This window comes from Mauremys reevesii, linkage group 18 (assembly GCF_016161935.1).
Source record: "Mauremys reevesii isolate NIE-2019 linkage group 18, ASM1616193v1, whole genome shotgun sequence".
In the NCBI taxonomy this organism is placed as follows: domain Eukaryota; kingdom Metazoa; phylum Chordata; order Testudines; family Geoemydidae; genus Mauremys; species Mauremys reevesii.
The window spans coordinates 30,015,897-30,039,600 of NC_052640.1; the positions used below are offsets into that span (position 1 = coordinate 30,015,897).

Here is a 23,704-nt window from a genome sequence, read left to right on the forward strand (position 1 = left end):
TTTAGTGGGGGAACTACCAGACAAAACTCCCCCTCTTGTTCTAGCGGGCGGTGATCAATCAGCCGTGTGGCGCGCACTTCCTTCTGGAGGACGGTTGCTCCACTCGCCCCATACAGGCCAGTCTGGGAATGGTTCCACCAGCACTCAGTTTGTTTTGTGATACATCCGGTGCAGTAATTCTACAGTGGGCTGCAGGAGCGGGATGGCAGTGCTGGCCGGCTGGCCCTCCCCCGAGGGAACTGGCTCTCCCAGGTGCTGTGAGCAGGACTTCCAGATGGAGGAGAGGTTTGCAAGTCCTGAGGCGAGTGGGACTCCATAGGTCCTGTCATGTCTCATTGGAATGCCACATGCTCAGTGCTTTGCATTGCTAATTAGCAGCAAAATCCCTTGCTGCTATCTGCTCCCAAAGGCTAGTCAGTTTCGTTGCTGTCCCGTACATTTTCCAAGGGGAAGTCGCACCAGGAAGTAGCGGTAGCCGGGATAAATCGGAGAACCTGTTGCAGACACTTGGTGGCAGGCTGTGCTGATTGAGACAGGCCCTTCCTGCAGTGGGATCCCTCTCTTGTCTTGTTTTTGTTCGAACTCGGCCCATTTCCTAGCTGAGTGATTTAGGTAAACTGCATTGTCCAGCTCAAAAGCATCAGCTCTTTGCGGCTGGGGCATTTTAAAGGTGACTGGGCTTGTCTGCCTGAGAACATGACACTTAAACCAGCGTAGTTAAACCGCTGCCAACCCTTGTGTGGACGCACTTTGGTGTGGGTGCCTGGAGTCAGTTATGGATATGTTTAAAGTTCACTGAAAGCAGAGTGGCACCAGTTTGCATTAGTCTAGCTAAATTGATTTTACAGGATTGCTGTCCCCATATGTTCCAAAATCCTGAGTCGAGGTCCCCAAAGCCCCTGAGATTGGCTTAAAAATCATAGTTATTTAAATATTGTGGCCTGTGCCTCCTGGTTTGTGAAGCCTTTGGGTCACGTCCAGATCACATTTTCAAGCTTTTTCTCCAACACACTGACTGCTAGAAACTTACATTTTTGTGTTGTTAACTGGAACCTGAGAGTCTCATGTAATCACGGGATTCCAGGAGCTTGAGTGTTAAGTAAACATCAGATACGGTGAGACCTTTGATAACATGGCAAGAGTGGCCAACACTGGATTGAAATCTGCATGCAGACAAGGCCTTTGTCAGCAATACAGCACCTGTTGCCCGCTCAGACTGTGCATCTTCTGAAATCTTCTCAAAAAGCAGAAGCAGGGGAAATGAGCCATCCTGTCCCGAGATCTCTAAGAGCAAAGAGGAGCTGAACGCCCCCGTCGCTATCCAGCAGGAAGAAGCTGGAAAGATCCAACCCAATTAAAAGAATGGTTTGCAAGCCACCGTGGGTGAGTGGCCTCCCGACGGAGCAGTGACCGGTGTGGCTGCTGTGAGTAGCAGCACGGAGAGAAGACGAGTTGGAAATCGATCGATTTGCCACTGGAGATGATTTGTCAGGACGGTTCGAGCCCGGGGGGAGGGCGAAAGGGAACGGAATGGAGAGCTGGATCTCTGGGCACCAGATTCTCCCTGCACCAGCCTTCCTGGAACTCACTCCTTTCAGCTCGGCAGAAACGAGGGGTCCAAGGGTCACCAGAGCGAATGCAGCGCGGGCAGTTTTCATAGTGGAGGCGCTAGACTTTGCACAATGTGTCCGTTTTCCATTCCTGGCTGGCCCTGGCTTGCTTGGCTGCCGTCCACCCAGTGGCAGGTGAATAGTTTTTGTAACTGTTTGTTCAGGAGCAAAAGAGCTGAAGCTGCAGGGGCTCTGCCTTTTTCTCTGTTCTGAGCTTGTATCTGGGTGCTGGGTTTGGCTGCTTGGCTCCCTCCCTGCTCGGGTTCGTGTGTGTGTGTGTGTGTGTGTGTGAGAACACCCTGGGGCACAATGACTGTGCTGCTCTCCACAGCAATTTGTACGAGAAGGCAGGGAAGTGCTGAGCAGGCTTGTCAGCTCCCAAACAGCGGATGCCGTGTCGTCAACTCTGGCGATTGTTTGTTTGTTTGTTTGTTTGCCAGTCTCCCAATATTTGATGCTTTACTTAAAGCCCCAGCTCCCAGAGTCCTGTGATTACTTGAGAATCTCAACTTCCATTTAAAAAAAATATTAACTAGCCCCTCCCCTGGTCCAGTTCTGTAGCTGTTCCGAGTCTCTGCCTGTGTCCCATCTGTGCAAGGGGGTGATAGCCCTGCCTATGCCCCATGGCTGCTGGGAGGGTAAATCCATTCAAGGCGCTGAGGTAATGGGGGCTCCGATACACTCCTTGGGTCACTAGAAGGCAGAAGTAGATTCATAACCCTCTCGCACACCATGGCTAACGTGGGCTGCCTGGTACAGTGACAGTGCTGGGGTGGGTCAGCACGGGATAGCTGTGACAGCGCTGGGGTGGGTTAGCACACGATAGCATGGGATAGCAGTGACAGCGCTGGGGTGGGTCAGCATGTGATAGCACGGGATAACCGTGACAGCGCTGGGGTGGGTCTGCACGCGATAGCATGGGATAATCGTGACAGTGCTGGGGTGGGTCAGCACGGGATAACCGTGACAGCGCTGGGGTGGGTTAGCACACGATAGCACGGGATAACCGTGACAGCGCTGGGGTGGGTTAGCACACGATAGCATGGGATAACCGTGACAGTGCTGGGGTGGGTCAGCATGGGATAGCACAGGATAACCGTGACAGTGCTGGCGTGGGCAGCACGGGATAACCATGACAGCGCTGGGATGGGTCAGCACGTGATAGCACGGGATAACCGTGACAGTGCTATTGTGGGTCAGCATGGGATAACCGTGGCAGCGCTGGGGTGGGTCAGCACGGGATAACACGGGATAACCGTGGCAGCGCTGGGGTGGGTCAGCACGGGACAACCGTGGCAGCGCTGGGGTGGGTCAGCACGGGATAACCGTGTCAGCGCTGGGGTGGGTCAGCATGGGATAACACCGGATAACCGTGACAGCGCTGGGGTGGATCGATCAGTACGGGATAACACCTTGCAAAGGGAATTAAAACCAATAGTAAAAGGTTCTATAGCCATATAAATAAGAAGAGAACAAAGAAAGAAGAAGTGGGACCGCTAAACACTGAGGATGGAGTGGAGGTTAAAGATAATCTAGGCATGGCCCAGTATCTAAATAAATACTTTGGCTCGGTCTTTAATAAGGCTAATGAGGAGCTTAGGGATAATGGTAGGATGACAATTGGGAATGAGGATATGGAGGTAGATATTACCACATCCGAGGTAGAAGCCAAACTCCAACAGCTTAATGGGATGAAATCGGAGGGCCCAGGTAATCTTCATCCAAGACTATTAAAGGAACTGGCACATGAAATTGCAAGCCCATTAGCAAGAATTTTTAATGAATTGGTAAACTCAGGGGTTGTACCGTACGACTGGAGAATTGCTAACATAGTTCCTATTTTTAAGACAGGAAAAAAAAGTGATCCGAGTAACTATCTGCCTGTTAGTTTGACATCTGTAGTATGTAAGGTCTTGGAAAAAATTTTGAGTGAGAGGGTAGTTAAGGACATTGAGGTCAATGGTAATTGGAACAAAATACAACATGGTTTCACAAAAGGTAGATCGTGCCAAACCAACCTGATCTTCTTTGAGAAGGTAACAGATTTTTTAGACAAAGGAAACGCAGTGGATCTAATTTACCTCGATTTCAGTAAGGCATTTGACATGGTTCCACATGGGGAATTATTAGTTAAAAAAAGATGGGGATAAATATGAAAATTGAAAGGTGGATAAGGAACTGGTTAAAGGGGAGATTACAACGGGTCATACTGAAAGGTGAACTGTCAGGCTGGAAGGAGGTTACTAGTGGAGTTCCTCAGGGATCAGTTTTGGGACCAATTTTATTTAACCTTTTTATTACTGACCTTGGCACAAAAAGCGGGAATGTGCTAATAAAGTTTGCGGATGACACAAAGCTGGGAGGTATTGCTAACACAGAGAAGGACTGGGATATCATACAGGAAGATCTGGATGTCCTTGTAAACTGGAGTAATAGTAATAGAATGAAATTTAATAGTGAAAAGTGCAAGGTCATGCATTTAGGGATTAATAACAAGAATTTTAGTTATAAATTGGGGACGCATCAGTTGGAAGTAACAGAGGAGGAGAAGGACCTCAGAGTATTGGTTGATCACAGGATGACTATGAGCCGCCAATGTGATATGGCCGTAAAAAAAGCTAATGCGATTTTAGGATGCATCAGGCGAGGTATTTCCAGCAATGATAAGGAGGTGTTAGTACCGTTATACAAGGCACTGGTGAGACCTCATCTGGAATACTGTGCGCAGTTCTGGGCTCCCATGTTTAAGAAGGATGAATTCAAACTGGAACAGGTTCAGAGACGGGCTACTAGGATGATCCGAGGAATGGAAAACCTGTCTTATGAAAGGAGACTCAAAGAGCTTGGCTTGTTTAGCCTAACCAAAAGAAGGCTGAGGGGGGATATGATTGCTCTTTATAAATATATCAGAGGGATTAATATTAGGGAGGGAGAGGAATTATTTAAGCTCAGTACCAATGTGGACACAAGAACAAATGGATATAAACTGGACACTAGGAAGTTTAGACTTGAAATTAGACAAAGGTTTCTAACCATTAGAGGAGTGAAGTTCTGGAACAGCCTTCCAAGGGGAGTAGTGGGGGCAAAAGACATATCTGGCTTTAAGACTAAGCTTGATAAGTTTATGGAGGGGATGGTATGATGGGATAGCCTAATTTTGGCAATTAATTTGGCAACTGATCTTTGATTATCAGCAGGTAAGTATGCCCAGTGGTCTGTGATGGGATGTTAGATGAGTTGGGATCTGAGTTACTGCAGAGAATTCTTTCCTGGGTGTCTGGCTGGTGCGTCTTGCCCACATGCTCAGGGTTTAGCTGATCGCCATATTTGGGGTGGGGAAGGAATTTTCCTCCAGGGCAGATTGGCAGAGGCCCTGGAGGTTTTTCGCCTTCCTCTGCAGCATGGGGCACGGGTCACTTGCTGGAGTATTCTCTGCAGCTTGAGGTCTTCAAACCGCAATTTGGGGACTTCGATAACTCAGACATAGGTTAGGGGTTTGTTATAGAAGTGGATGGGTGGGATTCTGTGGCCTGCATTGTGCAGGAGGTCAGACTAGATGATGATAATGGTCCCTTCTGACCTTAAAGTCTATGAGTCTATAACACAGGATAACTGTGACAGCGCTGGGGTGGGTCGGACAGCATGCGATAGCACGGGATAACCGTGACGGCGCTGGGGTGGGTTAGCACACGATAGCACAGGATAACCGTGGCAGCGCTGGGATGCGTCAGTACACGATAACATGGGATAACCATGGCAGCACTGGGGTGGGTCAGCACGGGATAACCGTGGCAGCGCTGGGGTGGGTCAGCACAGGATAACATGGGATAACCGTGGCAGCGCTGGGGTAGGTCAGCACGGGATAACACGGGATAACCGTGGCAGCGCTGGGGTGGGTCAGCACGGGATAACACGGGATAACCGTGGCAGTGCTGGGGTGGATCAGCACGGGATAACCGTGGCAGCGCTGGGGTGGGTCAGCACGGGATAGCACGGGATAACCGTGGCAGCGCTGGGGTGGATCAGCACGGGATAACCGTGGCAGCGCTGGGGTGGGTCAGCACGGGATAACACGGGATAACCGTGGCAGCACTGGGGTGGGTCAGCATGGGATAACACGGGATAACCGTGGCAGCGCTGGGGTGGGTCAGCACGGGATAACACAGGATAACCGTGGCAGCACTGGGGTGGGTCAGCACGGGATAACCGTGGCAGCACTGGGGTGGGTCAGCACGGGATAACCGTGGCAGCGCTGGGGTGGGTCAGCACGGGATAACACGGGATAACCGTGGCAGCACTGGGGTGGGTCAGCACGGGATAACCGTGGCAGCGCTGGGGTGGGTCAGCATGGGATAACACGGGATAACCGTGGCAGCGCTGGGGTGGGTCAGCATGGGATAACACGGGATAACCGTGGCAGCGCTGGGGTGGGTCAGCACGGGATAACCGTGACAGCGCTGGGTGGATCGATCAGCACTGCTTTATTTGCTTAGAAGAACTCTCTGGGCAAAGAAGGGGGCCTGCCAGCCTGGGTCCTCCCCTCCCATGGACTGAACCCAGAATTCTATCCAGGCAAGCCGAGAAACCCGACCTGGCTCCCTTTCCTCCCAGGCAGCACATCCAGAATCTGCTCCAGGTCTCCGAAATCAGCCTGGGATACTCCCGTCCAGGGCCTGTAGCCAGAGTCACTTGCAGGTGGGCGTGGGGATGTGGGCCTCCTGGGGGTGCTCGTGGCTTGCTCTTGGTGGCGGCTCCGGGTGTCCTGTGCCCTGCCTCCGCTCAAGAAGGACAGGCTCTCGCTGTGTATGGCTGGGAGTCCAGGCACCTCCTGGTTCTGCTGTGGGCTGGGGGTTCATCTCCTGTATGTGGCACTGACCCTTAATATTTTAATTTCCTCCTTCTCTTAGGTGCGAGAGATTCTGGGCTGCTGTACCTGCCCCTCTCAGTTTCCCATGATCAAAGTCTCAGAGGGTAAATATAAAGTGGGAGACTCCAACGCGCTGATCTTTGTTCGAGTAAGATCCTCCAGCCACATTTCCTTTCTAACCCGCCCCATCTTCTCCCCACACCCCTGTCTCTTCTGTGTCGAGCACTAACTGGTCCCCAGCAATACCAGAATGCGGGTCTCCCTCCTCTCTTCCCTAGACATTGCTACCAGAGGTTGTGGGCCTGGGGGGTTCTGTTTCATTGAGAGGGAGTGTTGTCTAGTGGCCGGAGTACAGGACGGGAGCCAGGAATTCCTGAGTTCTGATCCCAGCTTTGCTTGGGCTCACGGGGTGACCTTACAGCAAATTGCCACACCTATGAGCCCAACAGTGGGGACCCTAATACCCAACCCACTTCCTGGGGAGAGGCTGAGTATCTGCACAGCACGTAGCAGCTATCAAGTCGTCCGTATTCCTGTTCTGCTCTGGTAGCTGCTGGACTAAGGGTGATGCCAGATGACACTTGAAGTTTTGTCTGTGTCATGGGATCTCTTAGCCTGTCGTAATTCATGTGGTGGTTCTTTGCTGGTCACAATCCCGGGTCCTGCTAAACACCTGATCTGCAGTATCTGGAAAGGTGCCATTGGTTCTACATGGCCAACAGCGTCCAGGTTTATTTCCTGCCCAGTGCTGCCCCAGTCTTGCGTTTTTGACTGGCCTTGGAGCTTGCAGCGATGCTGAGGGTGCTGTGGCCTGGGGGCAGCAGGAGAAATGTTCCCATGGTGGGGGTGGGTGGCCTGTTTCAGCAGCTTGGAATGGAGGAGATCACAGGGTGCAGGCCCCCAAGGGGCTGGTGCCATGCTGGCTGCTCGTGAAGAGCTCCGCTGATGCCAGCTGATGCCCATCAGAGCTGGCTGGGTTAGGGCTGTACAGACCCAAGCCTCCCGATGCCAACCCAGAAGGGGCCGGCACTCAGGGAGTCCATGCCTCACGTGCCAGGAGAAAGCTGGCCACTCTCCCATGAGGCCAGTCCCCTTCCTGCCTCCGTCTCCTCACTTCATGGGCTGGAGCGGGTAGGTGCCTTGCCCAACGAGAACGTTATCACAGCTCGAGGTCACACACAGAGTCTGTAGCAGAGCTGGGAATGGGCCCTAGATGTCCTGAGTCCTTGCTCAGTGCCAGAACCACAAGAACCCAAAAGCTATGCCCGGCCCCTGCGCATGGATACAGAGTATCCGGCAGGGAGGGCCACCTGGAGGGAGTTTCAGGGGGGAGAGCTGGGCTTTGAGTGACCCCTGGCTTGGGGGTTTGGAGAGCAGCTGGCCCTCCCATACTTGTAATGCATCCTGTGTGCTGCAGAAACAAGTCCGCTTACGTAGCGCTGGTTCACTGGGGACCCTGTTCTAAAGAGAAACAGGGTCTTTGGCCCTTAAAGCTGAACTGCAAAAGTAAAATGGAGGGTTAAAAACTTCAGATCTAGCAATTCTGCAGGTTTGAAAGCTGCAGCTGCCCTTGCACTCGGACTAAGTGTTTGCATCTCAAGTGCAGCAGGTCCCTATTCCGGGATTCATGTGGTCCTCCCCCAGCACGGTGGGGTTTGAAGACTGGAAGGAAGCTAGTGATGTACCAATCTGTGAAACGGAAAATGGGACAACTCTGGTAATCAGAGGCCTGTCAGCCTGATGCTGAGCCCAGCCAGGTAATGGAGTGGCTGATACAGGACCTGATTAATATAGAATTGAATTTACAGATGACACAAAAATTGGGGGAGTGGTAAATAATGAGGAGGAAAGGTCACTGGTTCGGAGCGAGCGGGAGTGCCTGGTAAACTTGGGTGAAGGCAAAGTGTTGTAATATGGACACCCTGAGGAACCGTGCAGGCCCCCCATACTCCGAGGGTGGGGGACTCTACGCTGCGGGGCAGAGACTGTGAAAAAAGTGGTGGTGGGTAATTAGCTGAATGTGAGCTCCCACTGGGAAGCTGTGGCCAAAAAAGCGAATGTGATCCTGGGAAGCATCAACAGGGGAATTGTGAGTAGGAGCAGGGAGGCAATTGACCTCTGTGGCTGGCACTGGTGCGACCGCTGCTGGAATCCCGTGTCCCGTCCTGTGCCCACGGTTCAAGAAGGATGTCAACAAATTGAATAGGGGCCAGAGAAGAGCCACGAGAATGCTTAAAAGATCAGAAAACCTGCCTTTGAGTCTGTCTATTTAATTTAACAAGGAGAAGGTTCAGGGGTGACAGACTATAAGTCCCTACAAGGGGAACAAATATTGAATAATGGGCTCTTCAGTCTTGCAGAGAAAGGTCTGACACAACCTAATGGCTGGAAGTTGAAGCTAGAAAAATTCAGTTTGAAAATAAGGTGTACATTTTTCAGTGAGAGTAACTAGCCATTGGAACAGTTGACCAAGAGTTGTGATGGATTCTCCATCACTGACCAGTTTTTAAATCAAGACAGGATGTTTTCCTAAAAGCTCTGCTCCAGGAATTATTTTGGGGCAGGTGTCTGGCCTGTGTGATACAGGAGGTCAGACTCAGTGGCCCCAATGGTCCCTTCTGGCCTTGGAATCTATGTATATTAGCAAATTTGCAACCTTCCTGGGACATAGGGAAATATTATTCCCCCTTTGCAGATTGAACCTGAGGCACAGAGAGAGAAGTGACTTGCCCAAGGTCATACAAGAACTTGGTGGTGGAGACCTGGGAATTGAAGACAGATCTGCTGAGTCCCAGTTTAGTGCCTTAACCACAGGACCTCCTTGCTGTAGGTGGCCCTGGTCCTGTTGCTACAAAGTGAACGTAAACGCCGGTCCCCATAGCTACGCATGGGGAGGACTAGGAAGCGCAGTCTAGTGGTGAGAGCTCAGGACTGGGAGTGAGAACCTAGAGTTCTGTGCCAGAGCTGGGATCTGAAAACCTCTCTGGCTTTGAGCAAGTCACTTGCTCAGCTTCTCACCTCATACCTCAGTTTCCCCATCTGTAGAACAAGCCTAATGCTTGGTACACCTCTACCCCGATAGAACGCTGTCCTCGGGAGCCAAACAATCTTACCGCGTTATAGGTGAAACCGCGTTATATCGAACTTTCTTTGATCCACCGGAGTGTGCAGCCCCATCCCCCCCCGGAGCGCTGCTTAATATCCGAATTCGTGTTCTATCAGGTGGCGTTATAGCGAGGTAGCGGCGTCTAGTGACTGGATGGTGGGAAGTGCCAAGCAGGGCAACTGGACTCTCCTACTCTGTATAACTGCCAGTCACAAAGCTGCTGGAGCTACAGCCAGTCCTCACCACAGTAACCGGCCATAATATCCCAAACAGGGTGGGGGGTTCAAGTGGGGAATGCACGGCAGGAAGTGAAATCTCGAGCCAAGCAGTTTCCTCCTCATCCTGCAAAGGCCAGGGGAGGACAGGTGCAGTAACACCACCGTGAGCAGGGACCTTTTCCTTGAGACGTCCGGTGTTATTTAAAAGACTATCCAGCAAGGGTAGGTTTTGGTGGCTCTAACAACCTGGGGCAGTGATCTCATCAGATTTCACAAACTCAACAGGGTTGGGCCTGGTCAGCATGTGGATGGGTGACCTTGAAGGGAAACGCAGATGCTGCTAGAAATGGTGCTGAGGCGTCAGCATTGAACCATGCCCTGTTATGGTGTTAGGGGGTGCTGTGCTCTTCGAGGTGCCGAGAGGCAGTGCAGTCTGCAGGACTCAGGAGGTTCTACTCCCAACTCTGCTACTCTTTCACTGTGTGGCTTTTGGCAAGTGAGGGAAACTGAGGCCCCTTTGTAAAAAGGCGACGGTAATAGTGCTGTGAGGTAGGCAGGTATAATTTAGGGTTAATTAGTTAAATTATTATCAAGTGCTTTGAACATAAAACACTATAGAAATAATCACTGTAGTGCCCCAGCTAAATTCTAGCTTTAGTCATTGCATTCTACCTCCCTAAATTCCTGCTGCAGCTTTAATTGGATACAGCATTCTTTTGCACTTCCTGACCTGAAGTGTTATGTTTGGTTGCTATGTGCTGCCAGGTTACACCCCAGAAGTGGCTGCATATGCAGTGGATGTAATGGTTCCTCTAAAGTCTGATTGGTAAAATCGTGGGTGTCACATAGTAATACTGTAAGCAGTGAGTTAGCACCACTGCAGGCCTGCTCGGCGAGAGAGGGAGCAGTGTTGCTCAGAGACAGGCGTGGGTGTGCCAGCTGACTGAGCCACAATGACCCTGATGGGCGTTGTTTCTTTGGTGCCCTGCCAGGTGCTGAGAAGCCACGTGATGGTGCGAGTAGGTGGCGGATGGGATACCCTGGAGCACTACCTGGACAAGCACGATCCCTGCCGATGCGCCTCCCTCTGTGAGTGTGTGGGGAGAGGACTCGTCCCTTCCAGCAAGTTACCAGAGGGCCTGGGGCCAGAGAGACTCCCCCACCCCATACTCACTGTGCATGCCAGTCACTTTCACTCCTTTCCAAGGGAGCCTCATTTGTGGATGAGTTTTCTTGGGACACTGCAGCAGACCCTTCTACCGCCCCGGTCCCTTCGGCTGGTTACTGCTCCTTGCTCCTCCGAGCCTACAGAGGCAAGCCTGGCTGGCCCATGCTGGCCTGAGGAGAGAGGACCTTGCAGCGCTGCAACAGCGACCCCTTGTGGCTGAATGTTGGCCCCCATGGCAGAGGCTCTGGCCCCACCAGTAGCACGAGCTCCTTCCCAAGGCTAGTTCCCTTTCATGCTCCCACTGTTCTCTGGGATCAGGGCTTTGTCTCTGGCCAAATCCTGCTACATGCACAGCTTTCCTCATCCGCTGGTGGCATCCATTGGGCACTTGCAGCGCTGGCGGGTCGAGCAGGACGAGGTCATGGGGGGGCAGCAGGAAGGCCCAGCGGGGAAGGGAACGGCTGCCTGTTAGCAGACGTCCCGAGGGAGGGTCATGGGAAACGTGAAGGGCCCATTGATCCCAGCCAGGCCCCTGTGAAGCTCTGCTGCAGTGTCTTCCCTAAGCCAACATGCTGATGACTGTGTTCCCTCTGCAGCGCATCGTCTAATGCAGACACGTGCCCTGGGCTTCTCCCCGCAGAAGACGGCATCTCCTGGCAGCTTCTCTCCCAGCCCCCGAGCTGCCAGCCCCAGCTCCCAGCGCCCCTCGGAAGGCATGAACCCCTACCGGCCAACGGAGACCCTCCGCACGGGCGATAAGCGGCTCTCAGCTGGTGGGGACTTGACCCAGGCCAAGACGGACCGGTCCGGCCATCCGGCCAGGGGGGCAGGAGATCTGTCTGTCCAGTCGGACTCCTCAAGGCAGATCCCCAATGTGACATCACACGGCAGGCAGGAGAAGCTGGAAGGGCTCCCCCCAAGGGCTGGCACAGTCCCCTCATCTGGCCAGAGCTCCTCCAGTCCCTTGAGGAGCTCCACGCCACTGGCCCACCGCGACGTATCTGAGCCGCGAGCTTCAACCACTCTCAGGTAGCATGTGCCAGCGATGCCAAGTAGGCACTGCACCCTTCACCCGTCTCAGCATCCTCAGGCCACCTTACTTGGCAAAACTTAGGGGATTTGGGAGAGAGGGCTCTTGGTGTGTTCATACCCAGGGAATGGAACAGGGAAATGCCCCTGAGTTGGCAGAGGCTGTGGGTGTGGGCAAGGCGCAGGTTATGTCCCCAGAGCACAGACAGGGCTAGGGATCTTCTCTCCCCCCCCCTGTACAATAGGGCCAGGATTCACCCCCTGCCTTGGGGGGCAGTGAGACCCACACATGGTGTGTCCTGGGACAGGGCGCTCCCCAGCTCCTGAAGGTAATAGAGTGCCACCCCGGTGTGCTGCGAGCAGACTCATACTCCCTATCTCTGTGCACTGAGAATCCCCTGCACTCTCCTGGGGCAACTGACTCTGCCCCTCCCCAACCCTGGGGCATCAGGGGGCCTCACTCCCAGGCTGTCCCTGGGGTGTATCTGGGCCCCAGCCTGGCACTCTCAGGGGAGGAGCGGTGCAGCAGCTCCAGTCCTTTGGGCACATTTTGCTGCCACCCCTGGAGCAGGGGCTGGTGGTGGGGGGACATGGTGGCTGCCCAGGCACCGGGATATCCTTGGGAAGATAGAGTAGGCAGGGCTGGGGTGGTTACTGGGGGAAGGGGGGCTCCAGGCTCCTTGTGGGTGGGTTGGCAGGAGGGCCTCTGTGTCAGGGGAAAACCAGCCTCCCCCCTCCCCCCCAGTTCTGGTGGCGGCTGTCACGTCCTGCCCCTCCCAGAGGAAGAGGCGCTCCCTCCCCGCCCAGCCAGCAGGGGCCTGCTCAGCCAGCCAGCCACTGACTCACTCCCTGGGGGCCGCTGCAGGATGGGGGAGGCAAGCAGCTGCCGGCCGCCATGGCAACCACTTCCCAAACGATAACAACTTCTCAAGGCCAAGGCCAAGCGCTCCCCGTGGGCACCTTCCAGCCCCAGATCCCCAGCTCAGGGCTGGCTGCTGGGGAAGGGAGGGGCCGTTGGCCTCTGGAAAGCAACAGCCTCTGACCCTGTGAGTCTGGGCTCTGCGGGATCCCCAGGCAAGGCAGAGATGTCTAGACCCAGATTCAAACCTTCCCCTGGATGTTCAGAGCTGGGTGTTGAAGCTCCCCTGGGTGCGTTCTCTCCTCTAGCCCCCGTGGCCAGCAGGAGCTGCCTGCCCCCCTCTGCTGCCCCGAGCATCATTCTCTGCTCCCCTTTTGAGCAATGTGATGCCCCCTAAACTCAGCTCTGTGCTGAACCAGGGTCATCCTCCTGCCCCCTCCACTGTCAGGAGCTGACAACTGCAGGCCAGTTTGCCCCCAAGAGAATCCCAGGGGACTCTCCCACCGGGCCCTGCACTCTCGAGCAGTGGTTTTCAACCCAGTAGTGCGTCATGGAATGGGTCGTGGCGGCTCTGGGCAGCACTGCCGACGGGCCGTTAGAAGTCCCGGCGGCGGTGCCGCCCGGCTAAGGCAGGCTAGTCCCTACGTGTGTGGTCCCTGCGGGGGAGAGCCACGCAGAGCCGCTTGCACGTCTCTGTTTAGGAACCAGACCTGCTGCTGGCCTCTTCCAGGGCGCAGCGCGGTCTGTGGTGCCAGGACAGGCCTTAGCACCCCCACTGTGCCGCTGACTGGGAGCCGCTGCAGGTAAGCCCATGCCCCACCCCCAGGCCCTAATTCCCTACCCCAGCCCTGAGCCCCCCCAAATCCAAAGCCCTCATCCCTGGCCCCAGCCCAGAGCCCTGACCCCCTCCTGCACCCCAACCCCCTGCCACAGCCCGGAGCCCCCTCCTATACCCCCAGCCCCACCCCAGAGCCCTGACCACCTCTCGCACCTCAGCCCAGAGCCCCCTCCCACACCCTGAACCCCTCATTCCCGGCCCCACCCTGTAGTGCTCACCCCTGCACCCCAACCCTCTGCCCCAGCCCTGGGTCCCTCTCACACCCCAAACCCCTCATCCCCAGCTCCACTGGGTCACGGGCATCAATAATTTTCTTCAGCTGGGTCACCAGAAAAAAAGTTTGAAAACCACTGCTCTAGAGAACCTGCCATCCCGGCAGAGTGGGCACAAAGCCATGGCAGTGTATCTTGGATTCCCAGGGCATGGGGATAATTGGACCAGGGGCCGAGTCCCCCACCTCTGCGTGGCCCCCTCTCTTGTGAGATTTGGGGTTTCTCTCCAAGGCCTAGTTCCGGGAGTCAGCGTGTGAGGGGAGAATCTCGGCTTTCGCTTGACAGTAAAACCAAGTTTCTAGTCCCCATGGTGGCAGAGAAGCTGGAAAACGTGACCCCTAATGGCTTAACAGCAGAAGACAAAGGAAGAGCCCAGACACGTTCTCTCTGGCTCTGAGGTCACGCAATGCTAAATTTCCCAGTGGTCTGGGGCCTGGCTCATCATTCTGGAGTGCTGGGGGTTGGCAGTGCTGTGCTCTGGCTGCCCCCTGGTGAATCCAGCCCCTGGGGCCAAGGGACACCCATGGCAGGGCTTCCACAACAGTGTCATGGAACCAAGTGCTCCTCCTCCCCACCAGCCAGGAGCTCACTTGCATTGTAGATCTATTGTTAGTTCTCGTTATCAGCTTTGCTCAGGGATCAGCCTGCTGGCTTCCTGTGTGGGTGTGAGATATTTATCCAGCCATATAGTTACGCACAAATGACTCACCCATACCATACAATCCGGGATGTTAGAGATCACTACCGCCAAGGTATTTGTATTAAATAGCACCTAGCCGAGAGGGGACTCCATCCAAGTAGGCGTTCTTGAAATGTGTCTTCCATTTTCCTAGTGCTAGAAACTTTCTCCAACTCAGAATTCCTCTTGGGTGGAAATTTTTTTTCCGGCCCAAAGGTGAACATTTCTGGAAAGCTTGAGCACAGCTATTTTTGAAGGAGTTACTTGAGCGTGGGATAAAAATACTTCACGTGCTGTTCAGAACCGTTGCAGTGATGTGCCTCAAAAATAGCTGGAGTGAACGACTTAAAACAAGGCTTGTTTGGTAGCCTCCTTCAGGTTTACAAAGCAAGCCAGGTTTGGAGGAGGTGGATTAAATCATAGCTCAAGCACCCACAGGAAAAAAATAGTGGGTGCTCAACACCCAGGAACAAGAGCTTGAGTGTGGAATTTGATGAGTTCTGTGCTGCTATCAAGGTCTACCCTTAGGGCAGGGAGTTTGTTTATAAACAGAGGCAGGGTGATTAAGATAGCAAAAGGCTTGTCATTAAATTAAGCATGGGTAGATGAACCTGAAAGCATTGCCAGGCACGCCAGTTAAAAGACAGGAAACAAAGGGTAGGAATAAATTATCCATTTGCAGAATGGAGAGTGGTATTCCCAGTGGCTTTTACTGGGCCCAGTCCTATTCAAATGATCTGCAAAAAGGGGTAAACAGTGAGGTGGCAAAGTTTGCAGATGATACAAAATTACTCAGGATAGTTAAGTGCAAAAGAGACTGTGAAGAGTTACAAATGGATCTCACAAAACTGGGTGACTTGGCAACAAAATGGCAGACAAAATTCAATGTTAAATGCAAAGTGATGCACATTGGAAAACATAATCCCAACTATACATGCAAAATGATGGTGCCTAAATTAGCTGTTACCCATCAAGAAAGAGATCTTGGAGTCATTTGCAGCACTCTGGAAGCACTCTGTTTCCAGAGTACTGCAAATTCATACGAATCCTTCTCTCTGTGCCTGTATGATCCTAAACTGCAGAATGCTCATTCACCAGCTTCAGAAGACTTAAAAATTATCTCAAGCCATCAATAGGACAGACACAACTGAATATGTAGCTGTCCTTAAAGTGCATCAAGACAATACCAGGGAGAGCTGGCTGTATTTTAAAGAATCCTTATTGAGGTCACAGGAACAAACTAGCCCGATGTGTAGAAAGAATAGTAAATATGGCAGGCGACCAGCTTGGCTTAACAGTGAAATCCTTGCTGATCTGAAATACAAAAAAGAAGCTTACAAGAAGTGGAAGGTTGGACAAATGACGAGTATAAAAATATTGCTCAGGCATGCAGGAGTGAAATCGTGAAGGCCAAATCACACGGAGTTGCAGCTAGCAAGAGATGTTAAGAGTAACAAGAAGGGTTTCTTCAGGTATGTTAGCAACAAGAAGAAAGTCAAGGAAAGTGTGGGCCCCTTACTGAATGAGGGAGGCAACCTAGTGACAGAGGATGTGGAAAAAGCTAATGTACTCAGTGCTTTTATTGCCTCTGTCTTCACCAACAAGGTCAGCTCCCAGACTGCTGCACTGGGCAGCACAGTATGGGGAGAAGGCGACCAGCTCTCTGTGGAGAAAGAAGTGGTTCGGGACTATTTAGAAAAACTAGATGAGCACAAGTCCATGGGGCCGGATGCGCTGCATTCAAGGGTGCTAAAGGAGTTGGTGAATGTGATTGCAGAGCCATTGGCCATTATCTTTGAAAACTCATGGCGATCGGGGGAGATCCCGAATGACTGGAAAAAGGCTACTGTAGTGCCCATTTTTAAAAAAGGGAAGGAGGAGGATCCGGGGAACTACAGGCCAGTCAGCCTCACCTCAGTCCCTGGAAAAATCATGGAGCAGGTCCTCAAGGAATCAATTCTGAAGCACTTAGAGGAGAGGAAAGTGATCAGGAACAGTCAGCATGGATTCACCAAGGGCAAGTCATGCCTGACTAACCTAATTGCCTTCTATAAGGAGATAACTGGGTCTGTTGATATGGGGAAAGCAGTGGACGTGATATATCTTGACTTTAGCAAAGCTTCTGATACGGTCTCCCACAGTATTCTTGCCGGCAAGTTAAAGAAGTATGAGCTGGATGAATGGACTATAAGGTGGATAGAAAGCTGGCTAGATCGTCGGTCTCAACAGGTAGTGATCAATGGCTCCATGTCTAGTTGGCAGCCGGTTTCAAGCAGAGTGCCCCGAGGGTTGGTCCTGGGGCCGGTTTTGTTCAATATCGTCATTAATGATCTGGAGGATGGCGTGGACTGCACCCTCAGCAAGTTTGAGGATGACACTAAACTGGGAGGAGTGGTAGATACGCTGGAGGGTAGGGATAGGATACAGAGGGACCTAGACAAATTAGAGGATTGGGCCAAAGGAAACCTGATGAGGTTCAACAAGGACAAGTGCAGAGTCCTGCACTTAGGATGGAAGAATCCCATGCACTGTTACAGAGTAGGGACCGAGTGGCTAGGCAGCAGTTCTGCAGAAAAGGACCTAGGGGTTACAGTGGACAAGAAGCTGGATATGAGTCAACAGTGTGCCCTTGTTGCCAAGAAGGCTAATGGCATTTTGGGCTGTATAAGTAGGGGCATTGCCAGCAGATCGAGGGACATGATCATTCCCCTCTATTCGACATTGGTGAGGCCTCATCTGGAGTACTGTGTCCAGTTTTGGGCCCCACACTACAAGAAGGATGTGGAAAAACTGGAAAGAGTCCAGCGGAGGGCAACAAAAATGATTAGGGGGCTGGAGCACATGACTTATGAGGAGAGGCTGAGGGAACTGGGATTGTTTAGCCTGCAGAAGAGAAGAATGAGGGGGGATTTGATAGCTGCTTTCAACTACCTGAAAGGGGGCTTCCAAAGAGGATGGATCTAGACTGTTCTCAGTGGTAGAAGATGACAGAACAAGGAGTAATGGTCTCAAGTTGCAGAGGGGGAGGTTTAGGTTGGATATTAGGAAAAACTTTTTCACTAGGAGGGTGGTGAAGCACTGGAATGGGTTACCTAGGGAGGTGGTGGAATCTCCTTCTTAGAGGTTTTTAAGGTCAGGCTTGACAAAGCCCTGGCTGGGATGATTTAGTTGGGGATTGGTCCTGCTTTGAGCAGGGGGTTGGACTCGATGACCTCCTGAGGTCCCTTCCAGCCATGAGATTCTATGATTCTGTGAAGTAGACGTGAATAAGATTGCTGACAGTTTCATCCAGAAAGCTACAGTGAGACATAGTCTTTAAACTGGGACGTTAGTGAAGACAGCTTGTGATTGCAATGATTTTAATATACTGTAATTCATGATGATGTAATTATGTGGTTCATAACAATTGAATCATTATTAAATAGTAAAGATACCAATGACAGACCCATTCAATAATTAGAATATGAAAGAAGTGTATAAATATGCTGAAAATAGCTCCCCCCAAAAGTGGCCGAGTGCCCCCACCCCCCACCACACACACCTCTTCAAAAGCACCCACCGGCAAAACCAAAGTCAGCGCCTGGCAATTGCGTCTGCAGTTGTCCATGTGCGGGTTTTTTGCCTTCCTCTGCAGTTTTCAACTCATGTCAGTGGTGAATTCTCTGTAACTTGAAGTCTTTCAATCAGGATTTGAGGGGTCTGTTACAGCAGTGGGTGGGGGAGGTTCTGTGGCCTGTGATGTGCAGGGGGTCAGACTACATGATCACGGTGGCCTTAAAATCTGTCTGTCCGTCTGGGGAGCAGCGTGGTCCCACGGACAGGATGCTGGGCTGGGACTGGGATCTACTCCTGACTCTGTCGCTGACCTGTGGGATGACCTTGGCTGAGTCATAGCCCCTCTCTGTGCCTCAGTTTCCCTTCTCACCGTTGTCTATTTAGATTGTAAGCTCTTTGAGGCAGGACCTGCCTCACGTAAGTGTTGGTACAGCACCTAGCGCAACGAACCCGACCTTGGTTGGGTGCTGATGGAACAGTAAAGTTTTAAAGCTGCTTAGTGACAAAAGCCCGAAACGCCCCAGGCCTGCAGATGGAGGTTGTATGTGCTGCTAGTTGAATAGATCAGAAACGGGTGGTGGGGGATTCAGTGTTAAGACAGAGGAACTGGAAGTCAGGAAAGCAGAGTGGCTAAGGCTTTGCCCCAGGACGTTTAGCTGTGTTATGTTCCCTTGTTTGTATTCCTGTGTTAAATCTGGGTAGGAAACGAAATGTGCCCCATTTAACATAGCAGGGGAAGGCCTCCCCAGGCTGGAATGTGGAGCACTTGATTTCTGCATCCAGGCGAACTGGGCTGCTTGGAATGGACAGAGGGGTCTATAAGATGCGGCTGGTCCCGGTTGGGAGGGATCAGCAGAGAATATTCCAGGGCCTGGCTCTCTGTCTCCTGAGAACAAAGTGCTCGCAGGGGCAGTCTGGTAGCCCAGGATGGAGAGGCTGGGCGTTGGGAACCGGGGAGGGGAAAAGCTCAGGCAGATGGATCTGAAAAGCGGATTTTGCTGTGGAGGCGGAGGCTGCACTCCGGTGGGCTGGATGGGGAATGGTGCTGCTATTCCTGCTGGGAACATAAGGTGTTATCTGGGCTAAAGTGCTTACGCCTCTTGTTCAGCTCGGGTGAGCTGGGGCATGATGCAGCAGCAGCCTCCAAGCCAGCTCTGCGGCAAGGCCCGATTCTGGTCTCAGGCCAACTCTAGCCCGGCTTGCTGCGTGGCCTTCGGCAGAGCGAGCCCTGGGAGCTGAGACTCCAACGCGGAGGGTTTAGAGCAGGGCTGGCCAGCCTGAGCCTGAGAAGGAGCCAGAATTTACCAATGTACATTGCCAAAGAGCCACAGTCATACGTCAGCTGCCCCCCACCAACTCCCCCCACCAAGCCTCCCCCTGCCCCCGATCAGCTCTTCCATGGCATGCAGGAGGCTGGGGGGGGGGGAATGGGGAAGGAGCGAGGACACGGCAGGCTCAGGGGAGGGGGCGAGAAGGAGTGGGGTGTGGGGGCAGGGCCTGTGGCAGAGCCAGGGGTTGAGCAGTGAGCACCCCCCGGCCCATTGGAAAGTTGGCACCTGTAGCTCCAGCCCCGGAGTCGGGGCCTAGACAAGGAGCCGCATGTGGCCACCCCTGGGCTAGAGGGATGTTACAAGGGTCTAGTTTGGAGCTGGGGCCTGGGTCAGGATGACACATCCCAGCTGTGGGGAGGGGACGCTGGGGCCTGAACAGCTGCCCTGCCCTGGCAGCCCATGCAGTGCAGCAGAGGCCCCTGATTGTCTCCAGCAGTCTCCCCCTTCCCCTCCCAGACACATATGGTGCTGACGTCCTTTCCTTCTTGTCGTTCCAGGCTTCGTGACCAGCTGCCCCCCAGAGCCAGACGCCTCTCCGGAGACAGCGACTCCTCCGCATCGTCCACACAGAGTGGCACCCTGGGCAGGAGGCGTGGTGAGGACGGTGCCTTGCGAACAGCGCACAAGAAGGAGGTGGGGAGGCACATGCCCGAGGGGGCCCCCAGGAGTCAGTCTTCGAGCCGCAGCCAGTCACGGGAGCGCGGGGCCTTCTTGGGGCCGAGACCGTCGGTCGGGGCCAGGAGGGCAGAGCCTGAGGAGCGGAGCCGGTCTCGCCTGGTGAACGGGCCTGGCCGGCCCAGTCCCAGAGCACGGAGCCAGGGGAGAGGTGGCGAGGAGCCAGTGCTGCTCATCAGCCGAGGGAAGGATGGGCAGCACTCCTGGGCACGGGCCAACGAGGTGAAGAAGAACGGCCAAGACTCTGGCCGAGCTACCCCCAGGACCAAGAGCCCGACTCGCGGGCACCTCGCTCGGGTGGGCTCCAGGAGCCCTGCCCCCACCAGTCGCAGAGCATCCCTTCCTGCCAACAAACTGGCAGAGCCCTCGGTCCGGGCACCTCAGCAGACGCTGCGGTCTGTGAGGCAGTGGCAGGTGGACGAGACTGAGCCAAGGGTCCCTGTGAGGGAGCAGCTCTCTGGGGAGACCCTCCAGGCCAGGCAGCTGTCTGAGAGCTTCAGCCAGGAGCTGGAGGAGCTGGCACAGAGCTTCCGGACCCCTCTGCGGCTGGATCCCAGCCAGGAGCAGCAGCTGTACCGGTGCCTGGAGGAAGAGTTCCTGGCCAACTCCCAGATGATTGAGCTGGCCGAAGATGATGGGGAGCCCCTGGGCTGCGCTCACGATCCAGGGCGGCTCCAGCAGACCACGCCAGACCCAGGGGCCGTTGACTCTGCCTATTGCTCCTCCAGCTCTTCTTCCTCCTCGCTGAACTTCTTCAGCAAGCACGGCTTCCAGGCAGACTTTGGTGAGCGGCCCAAAGACGACCCCAAGAGGAACCCTGCATCCCAGCGCCCATGGGCCTCCAGTTGTAGCACCGGCCCCACTGAGCTCCAGAATGGCTCTGGCTGGGACTCCCACGTGGCCCTGGAGCCAGCCACATGCTGGAGGAAGCCGGCTCTCTCAAGTTCCTCGGATGAAAGTAACTACTACCCAGCCTTGAATGACCTCCAGGAGGTGGCCGAGGGAGTAGAGGTCTCAGGTCCGGGCATGGATGCAGCCTGGACCATCTTGGAGCTTGCGGGCTCTGACACAGACTTGGGAGCCTCGGCCCCAGATGAGCTGATGAAGACCGAGGAGGACTCTGTGGAGGGGCCTTTGGGTGAGACGTCCCTAGATGCAATGCCAGATGTACTCCAGACACAGGAGGTGGTGCTGAGGCAAAAGAAGTACCTGAAGAAACCAGGCCGAGTGCCTTCCATCTACAAGCTGAAGCTGCGGCCCAAGGCCAAGCCACGCGTAGACACTCAGCCAGATAAGAAGCCCTCCAAGATACCCACGCCACTCAGCTACAAGACGTCCAGTGCCTCACCCAAGGGGAGCCCTCCCAAGCGCCCAGCTGAGCACAAGCCCTGGAGAGCCTTTCACAGCGTCTTCTCCTCCTTCATGGAGCCGCCGCAGGGCCAGATGGAGCCAAGAGGGCCAGACGAGGACGCCTGGGCGTGATGGGCTGGTAGCCCTCGTACAAGATGGAGGGACCAGCCTGTAGCATTCCCCGCCGCTGCTCCCAGATCCCCACGTCTCGCGCCTGCTGCCTTGGATGTGCTGCTGTGGTGATCCTGGCCTTGCTGCTGCGGCGAAGGGGTGGGCGGCCAGATGCCCCAGAGTTTTTTATTTTTGAAGGTACCTCTGGATGGAGCTTCCATTTGCAGGGCCAGAGCCGGGGCTCAGAGGAGGGTTGGGAAGCTGGGTCGCTTTGATTTAACTTGAGATCTGTTAAGTGAATTGGCTTTTAGGGGGACCTTCCTGAGCCTGGGATTCCTGGGTGTCTTAGACCTTCCTTGGTTTCAGAGCAGAATTGTTCTGGGGGTCTGGGATTGAACACCCTGAGATGTCCTCTGGGCCTTCTGACCCCCAAAGCGCTTTGATCTCCAGCCCAGGGCACCCCATCATTCTGCACTGAAACCCCAGAGGCTCTGTGGCCATTCTTTGGGGGTGTGATCGCTGGGGGGGGAGGGCGTAGTGGACGGGGCGCACCTCCTCAGAGCAGTAGCAGAGAGGGACCGAGCTGCACAGCAGAGTCTCCGAGGGGAAGGCAGTGGAGTTGGACTTTATTTTTAGTTGGGGGTTTGGGGAGGGAGGGTTAGCAAACCATATTGCACATCATTTCGGCAGCACCTGCCGGCCTCCAGTACGCTGGGGCTCCCAGCATGAATTGACCCTGACGTACTGTATGTTTGTTAATAACGTCTGTATCTAGAGATAATATATTGAGTGTCTGTACATAGAAATACTCTGCATAGACTGCTGCTTCCCTCATGTCTGGCCTCAGTCCTAGGGACATAGAGCTGGACAATAAAAATAGTGAACCAACCCCCCCGTCCTGTCTGGCCTGGTTTGTACATTGCCAGGGTGGGGGCGGGGCGCCGGAAGACCTGTCCCTAGGTCACCCCCAAAGGTGTAATCTAGGCAGGCTTTGGCCATCAGGGATTTTGCTGCCCCAAGCACGGCAGGCAGGCTGCCTCCGGCGGTTTGCCTGCAGGAAGTCCTCCGAAGCCGCGGGACCAGCGGACCCTCCACAGGCAAGTTGTGGAAGGCAGCCTGCCTGCTGCCCTCGTGGCGCCGGCAGAGCGCCCCCTGCGGCTTGCTGCCCCAAGCATGCGCTTGGCGTGCTGGGGCCTGGAGCCACCCCTGTCGGCCATGTCCCAAATCTACTGCCCCTCCCACCCAGCTCTGCACCCTCCCCATCAAACTGTCCTGGCGTCAGAGCGTGGGGGGAGGGAGCTGGAAGCTTTGGGGAAAATCCCCCATGTGATTCCTCCATCCCCTCCAGGTGCTGTTCCACCTTCTCCTCCTCCCAGGGGCTGTGTCCCTGCCAAGGGGAAGCAGCAGGACAGCTGGCTGCTCCCAGTGCTCAGAGCAATGGTCTCTGCGACAGAGGCCAGCATCTCAGAGGGGACTTCTAAACCTGCGAGGGGCTGGGGGCAGCGGGTGCTGGGCACTGTTCAGTGGGTCGAGGTCCTTCCACCACGCTCCTGTGCTAGGAAAGGTGAGTCGTGGATGCTGCTATTAAGCCCGTGATCCAACTTCTGCTCCAAGCGCTGGAGTGTGGAACGAGTCCCCTGGGGGTTGGGGGGGAGATGGGGGCCAGCTACGATGACCCTTCTTACATGGCCATGGGAACACAAGTTCCATGGGTCAGGTCTCCTGCTGTGCCCTGCCAGAGAGGGAAGAACCCCTGGGCCTGACTGTCAGAATAGCTGCCCTCATCTTCAGCAAGGTGAGGGGGAGACCCCAAGCCCCAGTTGCACACTGGTGCTGTTGCCTGGCCCCTTCTGTATCCGATGCACCCAGGCTGGAGGGCAGGGCTTGGACACCCCCCGCCCCCCCCCCCCCGCCAAACACAAGCGCTGTTGTGTCCCAGCAGGTAGCTCACAGGGAGGAATGGGGAGGGGGGGCAGTTTGCACTAAGCAGCTTCCTTGGTGCTGTCCCTTGGGGTCGTGCACACCTAGAGCAGAGG

The 23,704-nt window shown here is 54.3% G+C and overlaps 1 protein-coding gene across 4 annotated transcripts in view; it reads left to right on the plus strand.

Annotated features, from left to right (window-relative positions):
- The window catches only part of GAS2L1 (growth arrest specific 2 like 1), a 54,344-nt gene extending 31,788 nt beyond the window's left edge, over positions 1-22,556 (plus strand). For 3 of the 4 annotated variants that reach the window (XM_039505423.1, XM_039505421.1, XM_039505422.1), the window contains exons 3-6: positions 6,518-6,625; positions 10,794-10,890; positions 11,566-11,998; positions 20,030-22,556. In XM_039505423.1, coding sequence (XP_039361357.1) covers positions 6,518-6,625; positions 10,794-10,890; positions 11,566-11,998; positions 20,030-21,689 — 2,298 coding nt within the window. In that variant the 3' untranslated portion in view covers positions 21,690-22,556. The remainder of the gene's footprint in view (positions 1-6,517; positions 6,626-10,793; positions 10,891-11,565; positions 11,999-20,029) is intronic. The other variant, XM_039505424.1, reaches the window with a different exon arrangement.
- Positions 22,557-23,704: the final 1,148 nt, after the last annotated feature.